This window comes from Onthophagus taurus, chromosome 2 (genome assembly GCF_036711975.1).
Source record: "Onthophagus taurus isolate NC chromosome 2, IU_Otau_3.0, whole genome shotgun sequence".
Taxonomy (NCBI): domain Eukaryota; kingdom Metazoa; phylum Arthropoda; class Insecta; order Coleoptera; family Scarabaeidae; genus Onthophagus; species Onthophagus taurus.
The window spans coordinates 8,535,946-8,552,348 of NC_091967.1; the positions used below are offsets into that span (position 1 = coordinate 8,535,946).

The 16,403-nt window shown below is 30.9% G+C and overlaps 5 protein-coding genes across 7 annotated transcripts in view; 2 read left to right on the forward strand and 3 right to left on the reverse strand.

The window, feature by feature from the left end:
• The window catches only part of LOC111427190 (Sil1 nucleotide exchange factor), a 40,250-nt gene extending 38,358 nt beyond the window's left edge, over positions 1 to 1,892 (forward strand). For all 3 annotated transcript variants that reach the window (XM_071194111.1, XM_071194112.1, XM_023062191.2), the window contains one exon: positions 706 to 1,892. In XM_071194111.1, the coding sequence (XP_071050212.1) occupies positions 706 to 1,805 (1,100 nt within the window). In that variant the 3' untranslated portion in view covers positions 1,806 to 1,892. The remainder of the gene's footprint in view (positions 1 to 705) is intronic.
• Positions 1,893 to 2,956: 1,064 nt separating this feature from the next.
• On the reverse strand, positions 2,957 to 4,910 carry LOC111427316 (adaptor protein complex 2, mu subunit). Its single transcript, XM_023062397.2, has 3 exons — positions 4,741 to 4,910; positions 4,439 to 4,628; positions 2,957 to 4,390 (listed from the first exon to the last, which is right to left on the reverse strand). Exons 2-3 carry the CDS (start codon positions 4,613 to 4,615, stop codon positions 3,251 to 3,253), a joined length of 1,317 nt encoding a protein of 438 aa, XP_022918165.1. The 5' UTR covers positions 4,616 to 4,628; positions 4,741 to 4,910; the 3' UTR covers positions 2,957 to 3,250.
• Positions 4,911 to 7,224: 2,314 nt separating this feature from the next.
• Positions 7,225 to 9,009, reverse strand: LOC111427640 (myb-like protein X). Its single transcript, XM_023062878.2, has 2 exons — positions 8,864 to 9,009; positions 7,225 to 8,657 (listed from the first exon to the last, which is right to left on the reverse strand). Exon 2 carries the CDS (start codon positions 8,654 to 8,656, stop codon positions 7,580 to 7,582), a length of 1,077 nt encoding a protein of 358 aa, XP_022918646.1. The 5' UTR covers position 8,657; positions 8,864 to 9,009; the 3' UTR covers positions 7,225 to 7,579.
• A 359-nt stretch (positions 9,010 to 9,368) lies between these two features.
• On the forward strand, positions 9,369 to 16,382 carry LOC111427638 (Brahma associated protein 55kD). The gene is made up of 5 exons (XM_023062876.2): positions 9,369 to 9,742; positions 9,795 to 10,405; positions 10,459 to 10,612; positions 14,601 to 14,689; positions 14,743 to 16,382. Exons 1-5 carry the CDS (start codon positions 9,520 to 9,522, stop codon positions 14,956 to 14,958), a joined length of 1,293 nt encoding a protein of 430 aa, XP_022918644.1. The 5' UTR covers positions 9,369 to 9,519; the 3' UTR covers positions 14,959 to 16,382.
• LOC111427641 (sperm flagellar protein 1-like) lies at positions 15,133 to 16,020 on the reverse strand. The gene is made up of 3 exons (XM_023062880.2): positions 15,927 to 16,020; positions 15,380 to 15,816; positions 15,133 to 15,326 (listed from the first exon to the last, which is right to left on the reverse strand). Exons 1-3 carry the CDS (start codon positions 16,018 to 16,020, stop codon positions 15,186 to 15,188), a joined length of 672 nt encoding a protein of 223 aa, XP_022918648.1. The 3' UTR covers positions 15,133 to 15,185.
• Positions 16,383 to 16,403: the final 21 nt, after the last annotated feature.

The following is a 16,403-nucleotide window of genomic DNA, read 5'->3' on the forward strand; positions in this document are numbered from 1 at the left end:
TAGTGAAAAAATGGTAACATAAGTTTCCTAGATATGCGATATATTCACTGTGAAGGAGTGTATAGATGTTTACAAGATTTTATCTTTCAACAGAATAATGATTCGAAGCATACCGCGCTAGATTCTAGACTTTGGATCGTGTTCAGAGACTATTCAGAGCACCTCAAAACGGCATCACGAAGCTCGGATCTTAACCCTATGGTCAATATTCAAGACGAAATTGAAATATTACGATATTAGAAACGTAATCGATTTAAAAATAGCGTTGAAGAATAGTCCATTCTGTAAATAAATACCACCTCAATTAACCACTAAACTAGCGGAATCGAGACTTAGACACCTCGCGAAATCGCCGAGATGTCTAAGTGCTGTTGTTACGCAAACAGACATCCAGCAAAGTGTTAGTGTTATTCCAAATGTATAATTTTCTTAGTAATTAAAGTTTGTACTGTTCGAATAAGGCTTTTGCTGTCAACTGTGATAAAAATGTCCTTTAACGTTCGGTTACTCTTCTCAGTGAAAAATCATCAAAAATATTTCAAATTTCTACTACCATTCTAGAGTAATTCGTGATTTTCTAATATTTCGGAGGGTGTTTGAATACGGATTTTGTCATTATTTACTCAATAAGTTATAAACGTTTAATGTTATTTACCCAATAAATGAATTATAGGTTACGTTATTTTCACAATTATTCATTTATAGGTCAAAAAATTCCAGAAGGTCTTCACGTTCGTATGAACTTAGAAACGGGTGTAACGGAAGCAAAGTTAATCAGCAACGATAAACCAAAAAACGCATTAAAAATGATCGAGGATGAATCAAATAATTTCCCAGAAAAAACCTCCTCCGAATCTGAAAATCGTAAAACTTCCTACAAAAATTACGAAGAACTCAAAAAAGATTTTAACGAATTAAATTTGAACCCAAAAACGGATGCGGAAATTTTACGCGAACTAATTGAGAAACATGTCGATATATCCAAACAAAAGGATCGCGATGAAGAGGAGATATTAACGATATTGGAAGATCTTGAGTTTTTGGTTCATCAATACGACAACGCAAACGATTTTGTGAAAATGGATGGATTTAAAACGATTGTTTATCACAATTTGAATGCAACCAACAGCGAAATTAAAAGGGAAACTTTAAAATTGTTAGGATCGTCAATGCAAAATAACGTTAACGTTAAAATACATGCTTTAGAGACTGGTAGTGTTGACATTTTATTACGCATTTTAGCTTTAGACACGGATATGAGTGTAAAATATCGAGCTTTATTTGCGCTAAGCGGTTTATTAAGAGATTTTCCTTACGCCCAATTAAAATTTGTTGAAAATGCCGGTTTAAGTGTCTTCTCAAAACTTTTCGAGTCAGATAATCTCAAAATCCAACAAAAAATGTTAACTTTAATCAACGATTTATTACAAGAAGAAATTGATTCAAAAAAAGACACCAAACAAGTTGAAAAAATCAAACAATACGAGGATATCCAGTTAAGAAAACGATTAATAGTTCATAATTATTGTGATCATTTAAATAAAATGATTGTAAACAGTGTAGTGATTGAAGCTAACGATCACGATATCATCGAGAGATGTCTTGGGGCGTTATATTTGATGGTTGATGATTGTTCATCGAAATTAACTGATAAATCTAAAGATATTGTGCTTAGTTTGAGGAATTTGTATCGGAAATTGAGTCAAAATGAGAGTGTTGATGGTGATCCTGATTATTTTGGTACTTTGTATGATTTATCCAATGCTATTGTTCAGAGAATTCAAAAAATTAAAGTTGAATTGTGATATTAACCTGTTTTATGTTTAGATTTATTTATTAAAAGTTGTAATGTTTTTGTTTAATAAAATAATAAAATTGTAATAAAACTATAATACTCTATTTTTTTAATTCGGAGGAGTGTTTTCAAATTGAAGCGCCAAAAAGAACGGTTGCTATTGGTCAGTTTTTCAGATTTAAGCAAACGTTACATTAGGAAAATTTGAGCTGTTGCCGGCCGTCTAAATTGCGGCTAAAGCCGAATGTTTCTCCTTCTAGGTCATGTGTTAGTTCTAGTGATAGTGCTAGTGTAAAACTAGAACTAACACTAGATCTAGAACTAAAAAGATTCAAGATTAATATTTCTTATTCTCTTTCTTGTTTTTTGAGAAAAATACATCATGTTTAGACTCATTTTAAAGGTTTTTTAATAAAGAAAACATCATGAAATAACACCATGAAGTTGTCCATTTGTCTATTATATGACAACTAACTTCAGGTTTAAAATACCTTAATTTTGACATATTTGTAATCTTCATTAAAAACCCTTTAAAATGAATACAAACGACATATTTATCTTGGATATTAATGAAGTAATGGTCAACTTCCGGTTAGAAATGTCAACGTCAATTTTGACATATTTGTAATCGTCGTGAAAAAATCCTTTAAAATCAGCCCAAACATGATACGTTTAATTCCAATTTACTCGAGATATAAGGTTTGAAATGTCAACGTCATTTTGATATATTCTGAATTTTTATAAAATGTCTTAAAATGTGTCACAAAAATATAATAAAAAAAATCAAAAATTAAGGTTGGCATTAATATTTAAAAATTAAATTGCTCTCTTCATTGTTGCTAACTTCAGGTTTATGTTTTTTATTATAACTTTTTTGAGATAAGTGCGTCATGTTTGGACTCATTTTAAAGGTAATTTTATAAAGATTACGAATATAATAATAAAATTAAAGTTAACATTAACACCTGAAAGGTTTTTTCGTCGTGTTAGTTCTAGTTTTAATTGTTATTCAGCGCTAGATTGTTGTATAATTTTTTAGAACTAACACAAGAACTAGAATCATTTGGGTTTAGCTGTCTTAAAAATGCACAGCCAAATCAGAATGTCTTTAGTTCTAATTTTAATTGATATTCTGCGTTAGATAGAACAAAATCATAAAAATTTCCTCTTTACACACATTTTATTTTTTTAACTAAAAGAGTACCATACATTTATTAACATTATTTCTTATCTAATTGAATAATTTTTTAATCCATTTATTATTTTAAGTTTAAACATAAAAAGCAATTACATTTATTACATTTATCATCAAGCATAATTTTCTTATACATTAAAAGAAAAAATTAGAAAAAAAAAACAAGAATTAGATAACCTCAAAAACATAATCTTATACATCATGTATCTATAACATTATCTATAATCGATTACAAGATTCATTATTTTCCTTCATTACTTTTAGCAACGCGTCTCATATAATCCACTCCTTCCAATATACCTAACCCATTTAATAACATCGTGATCGGAATAATTCAATTTTGGTTCGAAAACTTTCAAATATCTAACTTTAAATCCTGAGGGCGCGAATGGAACCTCAAAGTTCATCGAAATTGGTGGCCTGGTCCATTTCTTTTTTGTATCCGTTTCTAATAATTCGATTTCCGCCGATAATTGTGTTTCTTTCATTCCGGCTAATCGTTTAATTTTCCAAACAATCGCATTTTCCGACGCTTTATACTTAGCTTTCCCTTTTAAACAGATTAATTGAACGCCGGAAGTGTTTAAAGGGGTGGGAATTTTAACTTCGATTTTTTGCCCCAAAAGTGATGGCTTGAAATTACTTTTCAAAACAACTTTAACCTCCATTTTTGTCCTACCTACTTCTCGAACTAGAGGAATTACTCGAAACGGTAACGAGATGTCTTTTGTCGTTCGGTAGCGCATCAATTCAAATTCACCGTCCGGTGGAATAAAACTAATGGAATGTTCCGTTTCAAATTTCGATAATTTTACGCATTGGTGAAATTGGCAATCGTCTATTACAACTACGGGTTTTCCTGATCGAGCGGCTTCTGATTCTGAAGCTCCGGATAGTCCACTTTTACCCTTTGCTTCCATAACGATTTTATCGTTGATTCCGAATTTACATTCAGGCATTCCGCTTAAGTATGATTTCATTACAACTTTTCCGGCTACGTGCGCTGATAAAACTTGTCCTTGGGGCGACATTAATAGGTTAACGTATTCGAGGACGTCCAAAAAGAGTTCGTTTCGGCGATATTTTATTCCTTCGCGGCGCCATCCGATTTGTCCCGTTACTTGGGAAGTTATCTGAGCTTGTTCTTCTTTTGTGGCAGATTTAATACCTTGTTGTGTTATGAACGTTTTTAAAACGCCGGTATCAGAATTTTGGGGGTACCCAAAATCTAAGATTTCATCTAATAACTCATAGATTAAAACAAAGTTGTTTTTAATGTTTTCTTCGGATATTTTACCAAAATAAGATTGCATAACATCAATTATTTTTAATAAAAATTCAAACACCATTGCAGCATTTACATTTTGTTTAGTTACGGCGGCTATCCATATATTTGCTCTCTAAAAATGCACTGTTAACACCAACAAATTATGATTTTGTGTTTATACCTTTATATGAAAAAAGGATGTTCTTGCAATATTCGTAACTGGTGAACGGACTTGTTGACGAGCGTGAATAACGTTTACTCGAAATGCATCAACTGCATTTCTCCCAATATCATCTCTGTATACCCTTGAAATTAGGACTTCGCCTTTATGGTTGTAAACGAATAACCCGCCAATCATATTGACTGATTATCTAATAAGAAAATATATTTAGTTAATATAACCTTTATAATAAGATAACTTTAACACGTCATAAATATAGGTCGGCTTAATTGAATGAAATTAATAAGATGGAAGATAATTACCCGTTCAGTTTTGGCGCGCAACAACAAATCTGAACCTTTATTCAACAATTATCGATACATTTCGTGGTTATCACCGGAAAATCAACAAATATTACGTTTCTACCATAAAACCAAAAATGTCATATTGATTACACCCACTTTTAGAACTGTCAATTTCAAGTTTCAAGCGACATCTACACATGAAGATTTTAAATTTGACATATCTAATATTAAAAAGAATAAAAATGTTTTCATTTTACATTATTTGTTTAAAACGGTTAATTTCATGTTTATAAATAATATTTTATAAATAATTAATTTAATATTAATTAATTAAGATAGATCTTTTTTAACAACCAAATAAATTTAACACCATTGTCAATAGATGGCACTTTTCTATTTTTTAATTCGGAACTTTTAACACGTTTATTCTATTTATGCAGACTAATTTGCTATCAGAAGATTAAATACTGCTAGTAAAAGACTAAAAACTGCTTGGAAAGAGGATATACTATTTCAAAAAGTTACCTACTGCTTCTAAAATGCTAGATACTACAGAAAGATCACAACTTACTTGAAAAAGACTAGATACTGTTTTCAAAATAATACCTATTAATAACACTGCTGTTAACCTACTTGAATAGGCGGAATACTGCTTCCAACCTCTTTTTGGTTTCAAAGACTTTAATAATTGTTTGAAAAAGAGATATGCTTTTCAAAAAGCTACCTACTTCGCTTCGAAGCTACCGCTTCTTCCAGAATGTTATATATTGCTAGAAAAGACTAATAACTACTTGGAAAGAAGATATATGGTGTCCAAAAAAAGTACCTACTGCTTCCAAAATGTTAGATACTGGTGGAAAAGATTACAATCTGCTCGGAGGAGACTAGATAGTGCTAACAAACAACTACAAACTGATTGGAAAGACGAGATACTGCTTCCATAAGACTACTTACTGTTTTCAGAGCACTATATACTAGTAGAAAAGATTACAACCTGCTTGGAGAAGACTAAATACTGTTGGGAGAAACTATTATTTGCTTGGAAAGAGAAGATACTGTTTTCAAAAGGCTATTAACTACTTTCAGAATGCTAAATATTGTTGGAAAGACTAGTAATTGCTTGGAGAAAGCTAGATATTGTTGGAAAACACTATTTACTGCTTTCAGAAGACTATATATTGCTGCCAAAACACTGCTAAGTGTTTGGAGATTACAATACATACTACTGGCTGAAGACTATTTACTGAAACTATTCTTCTGTTGAGTGATACCTTTCTGTGTTTTTGGGGAGTTTTAAAACCAGAGAGGATTTTAATTAAACTGTAGTTACGAATTTAATTATAATAAAGGCCGCCAGTTAAAAAAGTGTTGCCAACTTAAAGTTCTATAAAAAACACCTAAGGTGCCTTTAGTGCGAGGGAGGTTTGGTGAAACGGAGATTCGTCTGATGACGATCACGTGACGTCAGTACGTTGGGGATAAATCTCCGTTTCTCCAAATACCCGAAAGTTGGTTGAAGTTTATGTTTTGGAGGTGAAATTGTCCCAAAAAAATCTGAAACCTTTCCTATCCCATACTATGTTACAAATAATTGTTAGTTTATAGTTTAAGTCACGTGATGACCGGATCGCTGTATCACCAAATACCCTGCGCAGTAAATAGGTTTCGTGACAGTGTCACTCTCCCTCCTTCAAATCTCCCAATACCCACATATCCAAATCTCCTTCGCACTAAAGGCACCTTTAGTAAGTTCTAGTTTTACACTAGCACTGTCACTAGAACTAACACAAGACCTAGTACTAGAAACATTCGGGTTTAGCCGTCGTGGGAGACGTGCGGCTAAATCTCTTCGCTGAGACGGGTCTAAAGATTTAAATTATGTGCAATTGTTTGGTATGGATTACGGAATATGAAAGAGGACTTTGTTCTGAATCTAGTACAGTCAATATTAATATTGGTTACATAAGAAAAATTTCGAGAGAAGTTATCTTAAAGTTTCATGATTTTCCATTCATTTGAGATGGAAAAATAGCAGTACCATGCCAAACAACTGTTTCAAATATCAAAAATTAATCACTGTCTTAATAAAATATCTAAAAAACTGGTTGCCATGGTTACGCATTACTACTGCTATTTTTTTTACCTCAAATGAATGGAAGATCATGAATCTTTAAGGTAATTTTTCTCGAAAATTTTCTTAAGTAACTAATATTAATTTTGATTGTACCAAAATCAAAATAATATCCTCTTTCATATTCCATAATAAAAATGGGGGATTGCTATTTGAAAAAATAGCGATGATGTCATAACTTTGTTTGTAGTTTTTTTTGGCGAAAAAACTTTAAAATATATACAAAAAAATTTAAATCCTTAGACCCCTCTCAGCGATTTTTCTATAAACCGTTTTTGATTGTTTTAACGAATTTATCCGTTACTTTTGGGAAGCACTGTATAATTTATATAATCTATCAAGAATACATTTCTAACTCACTTAAAAAAGAATTAATGTTTAATTTTGTTTTAATTTTATTGAAAAAGTGATTATTACATAATGGTTTCTATAAATCAAGAATAATACTTTACAACAATTTCTTTTTTGATCTCAATACGTTCAATTTGTTTATAAAAATATTTATCTACAGGTTACAATATACAAGGTAAACCTAGAAAAAGAAATAAAAGAATCGTTTTTAAAACTAACTTAATTAATACTCTTCAAAAAAAATGAGGACAAAGTTATAGAGTATAAATATAAAGAGCATGAATAGGTAATTAATAATAAACTTGTCAAAACAATAAAAAAGATCCTATGAAATTAACGTGTTCCTTTTTTAAAAATGTTTTTAACAACAAATTCTTACATAACAGAACACCACTTATTACTCGGTGTTTTTTCATTGCTTGTATTTAAATTACCAATCTTATTAACATCGTTATTATCGAAAACATTATTTTTATAACCCGTTAATTTAGGCGTACTTGAAGCCTCGGGTTTTTTGGCAAACGGATAAGCAAAATAAGACATAATTCCTGATGAATTTGAATCTTTTTTAGCTCGCTTAGACTCCTCCAATGAGTCACCACCAAAATATTTTCGTTTACGACTTGCGTCCGCTTGCTCGAAATTTACAACTCCCGGATAATAACTTCGTCTTATTGATCGTCTGGCTGATAAATGACGTAAAGATTCTGTTAACGAATGATCTTTCGAGGCTGACAAAAATTTACTGTACTCAAAATCTTCCGTGAATCGAGTTACATCACTTCCAACAACAGCTTGAGTACTTAAATCATTAAATGTTTCCAAAGTCGTTTCATTTTTATTATTTAAATCAATTTCTTCTAAATTATAGGATTTTTTGCCGTCAACGGCTGAAGTTTCAATGATTTTATCATCGTTTTTTAAACTTTCGTGAGATTCTTCACCGTTAATTTTTTTTTCTTCTTTATTAACTTCTTTAGTATCTTCTTTCTTTTTTTGGTCATCTTTTTTCTTTTCATCTCCTTCACCATTTTGTATTATTTCCTCAGATTGACTCAAAATTTGTACTCCGTTTGCTTCTTCAAGAATAAGAGGTTCTAAAATTTCTCCATCAAGAGACTCTTGTTCAAAAGATTTCTTCGAAATTTCATCACTTTTTGTTGAGCTTTCATTTTCAATAATATTAATACTTGTTTCGCTGGTTTGAGATGTGTCTTTTTTCTCAGATTCTTTTTCTTTTGGTTTTTGTATATTATCTTTTTGTGGTTTATCTTTAATTTCTTTGGTCTCTTCTACGTTATTAATCGTTTTTGTACTTATATTTGAGTCTTTTTTGGTCAAATCATTTTTTGTCTTAATCTCTGCTTTATCTTCAGTCTCTTTTTTGTTCTCAATTACCACAACAGGGGAATCTGTAGTTTTTCTTGAACGTTTTCCAGTCTTTTGACTCATTCTATAAAAATTAAAATACAACAAAAATATAAGAACAGCTCAGATTTACTACAGCTAAAATTAAATGACTGAACTACGCCCAAAGAACTATTCAAGCGTAACGCTTAGAGAAGGGACTAAACTTAATCTAAATACTTACACAGAAGTAATTTTTGTATACAATTTCTTTTTTTACAAAAACTATATAGAAAAACCTCATTTACTTACGTGATTAATAAACGGTTATTTTTGAATAAACTTTAGCCTCTTACATGAAAAATAAAAAGGAAAATTCTTGTTGAAATGCGGTGAATTAAACCGTAAACACAAACAATGCTAATATGGCGCCGGTTGACGCGTTCAATGATCTCACAAACATGAAAAGTCACTAAAAATTCCCAACAAAACAAAGATGAACATATCCCATTTTCTTAATTTTTTTTCAAACATAACTAAAAATACATTTAAACGATCCAAAACACGTTTCTATTTACAAAAATCACCAAATAAATAAAGAAATTAATTAAAATAAATTTAATAACAATTTATAAAATCAATCATAAAGATGGCGCCACTTAAAATCCCAAACTTAACCCTACTTTTGGTATGGTGCTTTTTTAAGCCGGGTTTATTTCTTAAATAACACTTTTTTTTTCAAACATAATTAAAAATAAATTTAAACGATCCAAAACACATTTTTATTTACAAAACTCACCAAATAAATAAATAAATTATTTAAAATAAATTTAATAACAATTTATAAAATCAATGATAAAGATGGCGCCACTTAAAATCCCAAACTTAACCCTACTTTTGGTTTGGTGCATTTTTAAGCCGGGTTTATTTCTCAAATAACACATTTTCTGCATTAATAATCATAAAGAATGGCTGCTGCGGCCGCTGCTGCCGCTCAATCGGGTATGTTATACGGCGGAGATGAAATAGGGGCGTTAGTTTTTGACCCAGGTCATCATTCTTTGCGAGTTGGGTACGCTCAAGAAGATACGCCAAAAGCGGAAATTCCCGCCGTCGTTGGTGTGGCCCCAGTTGCTAAACTCGAACCAGAAGCGAAACAAGATCCTACCAATATCAGTCAAACACCATCGTGTAAATATTATCCTTTTTTTATACCTAATAAATCTTACAATTATTATTGCAGCATGGAAGTTTTATATCGATACAACGTTTTTACATACTCCTCGCCCCAGCATGGAATTACATAGTTACATGAAAGAAGGGATGATTGAGAATTGGGATTTCTTCGAAAAAGTAATTGATTATTCTTATGAAAAAATCATCCAATCAGGTTCTGAGTACCACCCGGTTTTATTTTCCGAATCCCCATGGAATAATCGTTTAAAACGTGAAAAATTGACTGAGATAATGTTTGAAAAGTACAAAGTTCCGGCGTTCTTTTTGGTTAAAAACGCGGCGTTAGCTGCTTTCGCAAATGGAAGATCGACGGCTTTAGTTATCGATAGCGGGGCAACTCACACAACCGCCGTTCCCGTTTTGGACGGTTATGTTATTAATAATGCTGTTGTTAAATCACCGTTGGGTGGAGATTATTTAATTTTACGTGCCAAGGAAAACCTTGAGTCCCAAAATATTGATTTAACCCCCGCTCCGTTAATTGCAAATAAAGAAGTTGTTCGAGATAAAGAAAAACCTAAATTTACGAAAAAAGCTTTACAATTTACCCCAACAAATAGTTGGATGGTTTATATGGTTAAAAGAACTGTACAAGATTTTCAACAAAGTATTTTACAGGTTAGATAATGATTTTAATGATTAAAAAGATAACTAATTTTTTTTTTAAATAGGTTTCTGAATCTCCTTATGACGAAAGAATTGTCGGTAGTATACCTGCTGTTCATCATGAATTCCCATCGGGGTACCATCAAGATTTTGGCTCAGAACGTTTTCGTTTGGCGGAAGGATTATTTGATCATAATTTATTAGGGGCAGGAAATATTGGTAAATTTATCAAATAATAATTCACAGGGGAACAAAAAAAGATTTTTTGTCTGTTGCATAAGGTTATGAAGTCAATTTAGATACATATAATTATGAAGTACTCAGCCTATACATTATTTCGTTTGAATTGACATCGGTTCTCATAATTCTATAAAAAATACAGTTTTTTTTTTACAAACTTTCCCTCATTAACGTGTCTTTTTCGTAGTATAACATGACAAATACTTATTGTTGCTAGAAATGCCATGAATAGTTGTTGTATCGAATACTAATTAATCGCAATTCCCTATGGCGAATAGTCGAATAACTTGCCATTATTATTTGACATAAAAAAAGGAATATAAAATAGTATATTATTATACGAGTTAAGGTTAAGCATAATTAACCTGAGTAAATAATAGCTCATTATATTTGAGTGGAATACTATACTTTGCCCACAACTACTATTGAAATTGATGCCATAAATTATGTTTTTAAATAAATTTTTGAATAAAGTTTAAACGTCAATGTGACACAAATTCAATGTTGCCAACTGTAACCAACTTCACAACAATTTGTCAAAATTAAATGTCAATTTTATGAAACGTCATGTTTTTTTACGAAAATTAATTAAATTATGCTTAAATCATATGAAAAAAGGAATTTGTTTATCTCAATGTCAAATCTTTAGAAACTCCTAAAAAATTGAATTAAATTGAGGTTTTTTGAAATTTTAACGTTTCAAATAATTATTATTATACTGTTTTTCAACCAGGAGGAGTATTTTAAATTTGTCACCAGATTGACCTTGCACGTGATTGGTTGAATGCGAGGAAGGTTCACACACAGGCAATTTTGATTTTGAATTTGAAGGTTAGGTAATTGATAATTCGACACTTTCGTGTCATTATTGTATATTTTGTGTTCTTAAACCCTTTTTTATTATATTTTGAAATAAATACACTCATAACTTCAATGTTAATTTGTATGTATAGTGTTGACGATAACAAACGAAAATAAATACAATAATAAGTAAATACATAAATAATAATAATTATTAATTTAAATTTACCGCCAAAATATCTAGTGATATTTTCTGGTGATTTTTCCTAGTGTAAATCTGACTTTCGCGTTTACTCCTCCTGGTTTAAAAACAGAGTATAGTTCTAGCCTTGTTTATAGATATAGATATATTTATATCTATAAACAAGGGTTCTAGTGCAAGTGTTAGTTCTAGTTTTAATTGTTATTCAGCGCTAAGTTCTATATATTTAAGTTTCGGGTTTAGCCCTGTGTCTTCAGACGCTGAATGTTAGGTAAGGTTAGTTTTGTTTACAAACATTAATTATACCATGAAGTATTCTTTGGCAATTAGTAATGGCAATTATAGCGTGAAGTTTTCTTTTGTAATGTCAATTATAGCGTGAAGGAATGTTCGGTAAGGTTAGTTTTGTTTACAAACATTAATTATACCATGAAGTATTCTTTGGCAATTTGTAATGGCAATTATAGCGTGAAGTTTTCTTTTGTAATGTCAATTATAGCGTGAAGGAATGTGAGGTAAGGTTAGTTTTGTTTACAAACATTAATTATACCATGAAGTTTTCTTTGGCAATTAGTAACGGCAATTATAGCGTGAAGTTTTCTTTTGTAATGTCAATTATAGCGTGAAGGAATGTTAGGTAAGGTTAGTTTTGTTTACAAACATTAATTATACCTTGAAGTTTTCTTTGGCAATTGTACTCTGTTTTTAAACCAGGAGGAGTATTTTAAATTTGTGACACCAGATTGACCTTGCACGTGATTGGTTGAATGCGAGGAAGGTTCACACACAGGCAATTTTGAATTTGAAGGTTAGGTTATTGACAATTCGACAGTTTCGTGTCATTATTGTAAATTTTGTGTTCTTAAACCCTTCTTTATTATATTTTGAAATAAATACACTCATAACTGCAATGTTAATTTGTATGTTTAGTGTTGACGATAACAAACGAAAATAAATACAATAATAAGTAAATAAATAAATAATAATAATTATTAATTTAAATTTACCGCCAAAATATCTAGTGATATTTTCTGGTGATTTTTCCTAGTGTAAATCTGACTTTCGCGTTTACTCCTCCTGGTTTAAAAACAGAGTATAGTCTAATAACAACTGATTATGGCAAATCAAATATTAAACAACTGTTGTATAAAATGATTTTTTAAAAAGTTGGTACTTACTAAGATATATACTATTCCACACATAATGGGCACCTGTATATTATAAGGTAGTCAAAAATAATAATATCACCCTTTTAGTAGTTTTGAACTTACCAGTCATTTATTTGTTACTGTAATCTAAAATATTTCGAAGGTTATGAGATAAGAAAGCAATGAAGTTAAAAAAATCAGTCTCATATTATTCTGGTTTTACATTTTTAAATGCTGGCAACCCTTTTCTTGTACCTATTTTACTGGGAATACCTCGTTTTGTATAACCCAGCTTTTGATACTGTAGGGTAGGGGATTGACGCAATACACTATTCCTAGCAGCACGTACGTCACTGAGAAAATCATTCCAGACATGTATGAGAGAGTGGTTAGCAAACTAAAGAGCGAGTTAGAAACGGCTGAAGATATATTATTTACAACCGATCTTTGGACTTGTTCAGTAAATAATGACGCATTTCTCAGTTCGCACTTGACATCAGCAAGCTTTAAACTGAATCATGCCGTTCTAAACTTAGTGAATTTTCCTGCATCACACACATCAGACAATATCACAAGAGAACTGTTAGATGAAATGGGAAATACTCATCACTAAAATTCAAGCGGTTGTTCACGATAATAGCGCGAATATGGTTAAAGGTGCGTTGCTTCGTACTTACACTCCAGCTGAGCTTCTTGCGACAAGACTAAAAGCAAAACATTGCCCTCAGCCTGGCGTATCACTAGTATGATAGAGAGCGCGACATTCTTCTATATTTTAATGACCAAAAAGAGTATACCAACTAAAAAACTGGCAACTTTTCATAGATAGCTCAAAAAAAAGTTTGCAATGTGTGTTACTGCATAATTCAATCCCGATCATTCAACTACTCTTAAGGAAGAATATTAAACTTGTTTTAGAAAAACTTAATTTATCATCGTCAGTGGTCAGTGTGTGTAGATTTAAAAATGTTTACTTTGTCTGTGGGACAGTCGTGCGTAAAGTAAACACTGGAGCAGGAAAAAGGAGCCATACAGAATGAACATGACTGTAGGGAAAGCTAACATCGTTCATCAGCCAAGAACAAATCATTCTTCCGCCACTACATATAAAATTTGGGCTAATAAAACAGTTAGTTAAAGCTTTAGATAGGAATGGCTATTGCTTCAAATATATTTGTCATTTATTTCCTGGTCTCAATATAGAAAAGTTAAAAGGAGGAATTTTTGATAGGCCGCAATTAAGCCGTACTCTTATAAACAACGATGATTTCACACAACATGACTTAGGTTGATTTGGAAGGAGGAACCTTTGTGTCAATTGTCAAAATTTTTTTGGGGAATCAAAGCTGAGGATTATTTCAAAGTAGTAGACAAATTGCTCCAAAATTTCTAAAAATTAGAAGCTAATATGAGTGTCAAAAACGGGAACGGTTCCACCGGAAAAATATCACGGCCGTTGGATATCAAGAATCGCCATATGATGGCAGACTACTGCTGGAAGTTGCAAGGACACTGTCCAGACTAAAAACACCATAGAAAATCCCATACAAAACGTTTTTCTTAACTCTTATTGACATGTTTTTTTATGATTAATTTTATTATTTTTGTGTCATTTATAGCACTTTGTTTATTTGAAATCATTTGATAATAATAAAATAAACGTTTTAAAAATATTCCCCTCTTTTTAAAATTCAACAAAAATATTATTTTCGTATTCAGGAAACTAAAATTATCTAAAATTGACTAATAAGCCCTATGCTGCAGAATCAATTTAATCCGATTTAATAATTTTCGTTTTAAATCAATTTTTTTTTAGCGATTACAAGCGCAAATATGTGCGATGTTGATGTTCGACCAGCTCTTTATAGTTCAGTCGTATTAACAGGAGGAAATTCTTTAGTACAGGTGCCCAAAATAAATAATTTTTGTAACATTTTTATTAATTAAATTATTTTTAGGGTTTTAGTGACAGATTAAATAAAGATTTACAATCGAAAACACCCGGTTCGATGCGTTTAAAAATGATAGCAGCTAACGGTACTGTGGAGAGACGTTTTGGGGCTTGGGTGGGAGGTTCGATTTTAGCCTCGATAGGAACATTCCAACAAATGTGGGTTTCTATGCAAGAGTATCAAGAATCTGGTAAAGTTCAAATAGATCGCAAGTGCCCTTAAACGATTGAATTTATTCTAAAACAAAACCTTTAACGAGGTTTTGATTAATGGTTTCATTTTGTTTTGTATTTTAATTTTAATTATAAGTATAAAATATGTGTTTTAATGTTGTGTATGACTGAAATTGATAAAAAAATTTAAAAGTGGGTCTTGACATAATGAAGCTTGACATAATTAAATAATTTCTTTTTAAATATTTATTAATAAATTAGTATAATTGATATTAATTACTTATCCGTGCTAAACATTTTTGGCAGAAATCGATTCCCAGAAGAGGTGTTATTAGTATCGGATAGTCGTTTAATTTGGTCGGAAAGGTCACCGATACGTTCATCTTTCATTCTTAATAAACTTTCCAAATGCTCAACCTAAAATGAAACGCATAATCAAATTTCAAAAACCAGATTTAATTTTTTTTAACCTTGTTTTTTAATGTACTTATAGCACTTTCTTTTTCCTCAATATCCTTTTTCATATTATCATACATATCGGAGGGTACAATTTTTTGATCTAAAATTTTCGACCCACTTTTAACCTTAATTGGAACTACTTCGCCAGTAACTTGAGCAGACAATCCTTCGACAACATAAATATCGCTTCCAGGTCTACTATTATCTTTATCACTTTTCTCATCGACGCGCTGTTTAACATTAAATAAAAGCTTTTCGATCGCTCCTGGAGTAGATTTGGCCAACTCCTCAATTTGTTGCGTGTTTAGATGGATACGTAATTTCGCTAAAACTCTTTTGTTCAATATATTCCAGTTGATGATTTTTTGTGCCAAAGCATTTTTCGGACTGTAATTGTGTAAATCGACTAATTTTGGAAAATGGATTTTGATGATTTCCGCCAATGGAACTAAAACAATTTTTTTTTGTCAATTTGACTCACGAGGAAGTGTTTAATAGAAATAGTCACGTGTGGATTTTATTGTGACTAATGTGACAGATCTTGTATGATAATTTTACCTGCATCTGAAAAATCTCTGTGTATGTTACGTTTTGGTCGCGATATAGTAAAACCGTCTATCCATCTGTATATTTCTTCAACGTTAACGTCCATATTTTAATTTCTATTTTGACCAACCGTGGATAAGTGTTATGATGCTACTGATAATTTTGATATGACTTTTATAAAACTTCAAAATTTGTTATTGTTATGTTTATATACACAACGCAACGCTGGTTCATTCTTCGAAGATTAAATAATAATCTTTTCGCGCTCTAAGTGTCGATGGCGAAACATATTTTATGTAATTTCTTATTAAATATTTAAATATATCTATGTAAAATTTCTAATAATTCACTTTTTCTGTTTAAATTTGCGTATTTCTACTCATTATTTCAATTTTTTTTAAATACAATGTAAAATAAAACTATATTATTAATAAATAAAATTGAATAATATAAAGTAATATAAAAGTTTGGAGAGATAAATTTATTTAG

What these genes read in the sequence shown, in the direction of transcription:
- LOC111427316 (XM_023062397.2), bottom strand. Translation starts at nt 4,615, where the DNA reads ATGATTGGCGGGTTATTCGTTTACAACCATAAAGGCGAAGTCCTAATT. An exon ending in CATCCTTTTTTCATATAAAG is followed by an intron (nt 4,391 to 4,438) that starts GTATAAACACAA and finishes GTGCATTTTTAG; the next exon opens with AGAGCAAATATATGGATAGC.
- LOC111427640 (XM_023062878.2), bottom strand. Translation starts at nt 8,656, where the DNA reads ATGAGTCAAAAGACTGGAAAACGTTCAAGAAAAACTACAGATTCCCCT.
- LOC111427638 (XM_023062876.2), top strand. Translation starts at nt 9,520, where the DNA reads ATGGCTGCTGCGGCCGCTGCTGCCGCTCAATCGGGTATGTTATACGGC. An exon ending in TTCAACAAAGTATTTTACAG is followed by an intron (nt 10,406 to 10,458) that starts GTTAGATAATGA and finishes TTTTTTAAATAG; the next exon opens with GTTTCTGAATCTCCTTATGA. An exon ending in ATTAGGGGCAGGAAATATTG is followed by an intron (nt 10,613 to 14,600) that starts GTAAATTTATCA and finishes ATTTTTTTTTAG; the next exon opens with CGATTACAAGCGCAAATATG.
- LOC111427641 (XM_023062880.2), bottom strand. Translation starts at nt 16,020, where the DNA reads ATGGACGTTAACGTTGAAGAAATATACAGATGGATAGACGGTTTTACT. An exon ending in CAGAGATTTTTCAGATGCAG is followed by an intron (nt 15,817 to 15,926) that starts GTAAAATTATCA and finishes AAATTGTTTTAG; the next exon opens with TTCCATTGGCGGAAATCATC. An exon ending in TAAGTACATTAAAAAACAAG is followed by an intron (nt 15,327 to 15,379) that starts GTTAAAAAAAAT and finishes GTTTCATTTTAG; the next exon opens with GTTGAGCATTTGGAAAGTTT.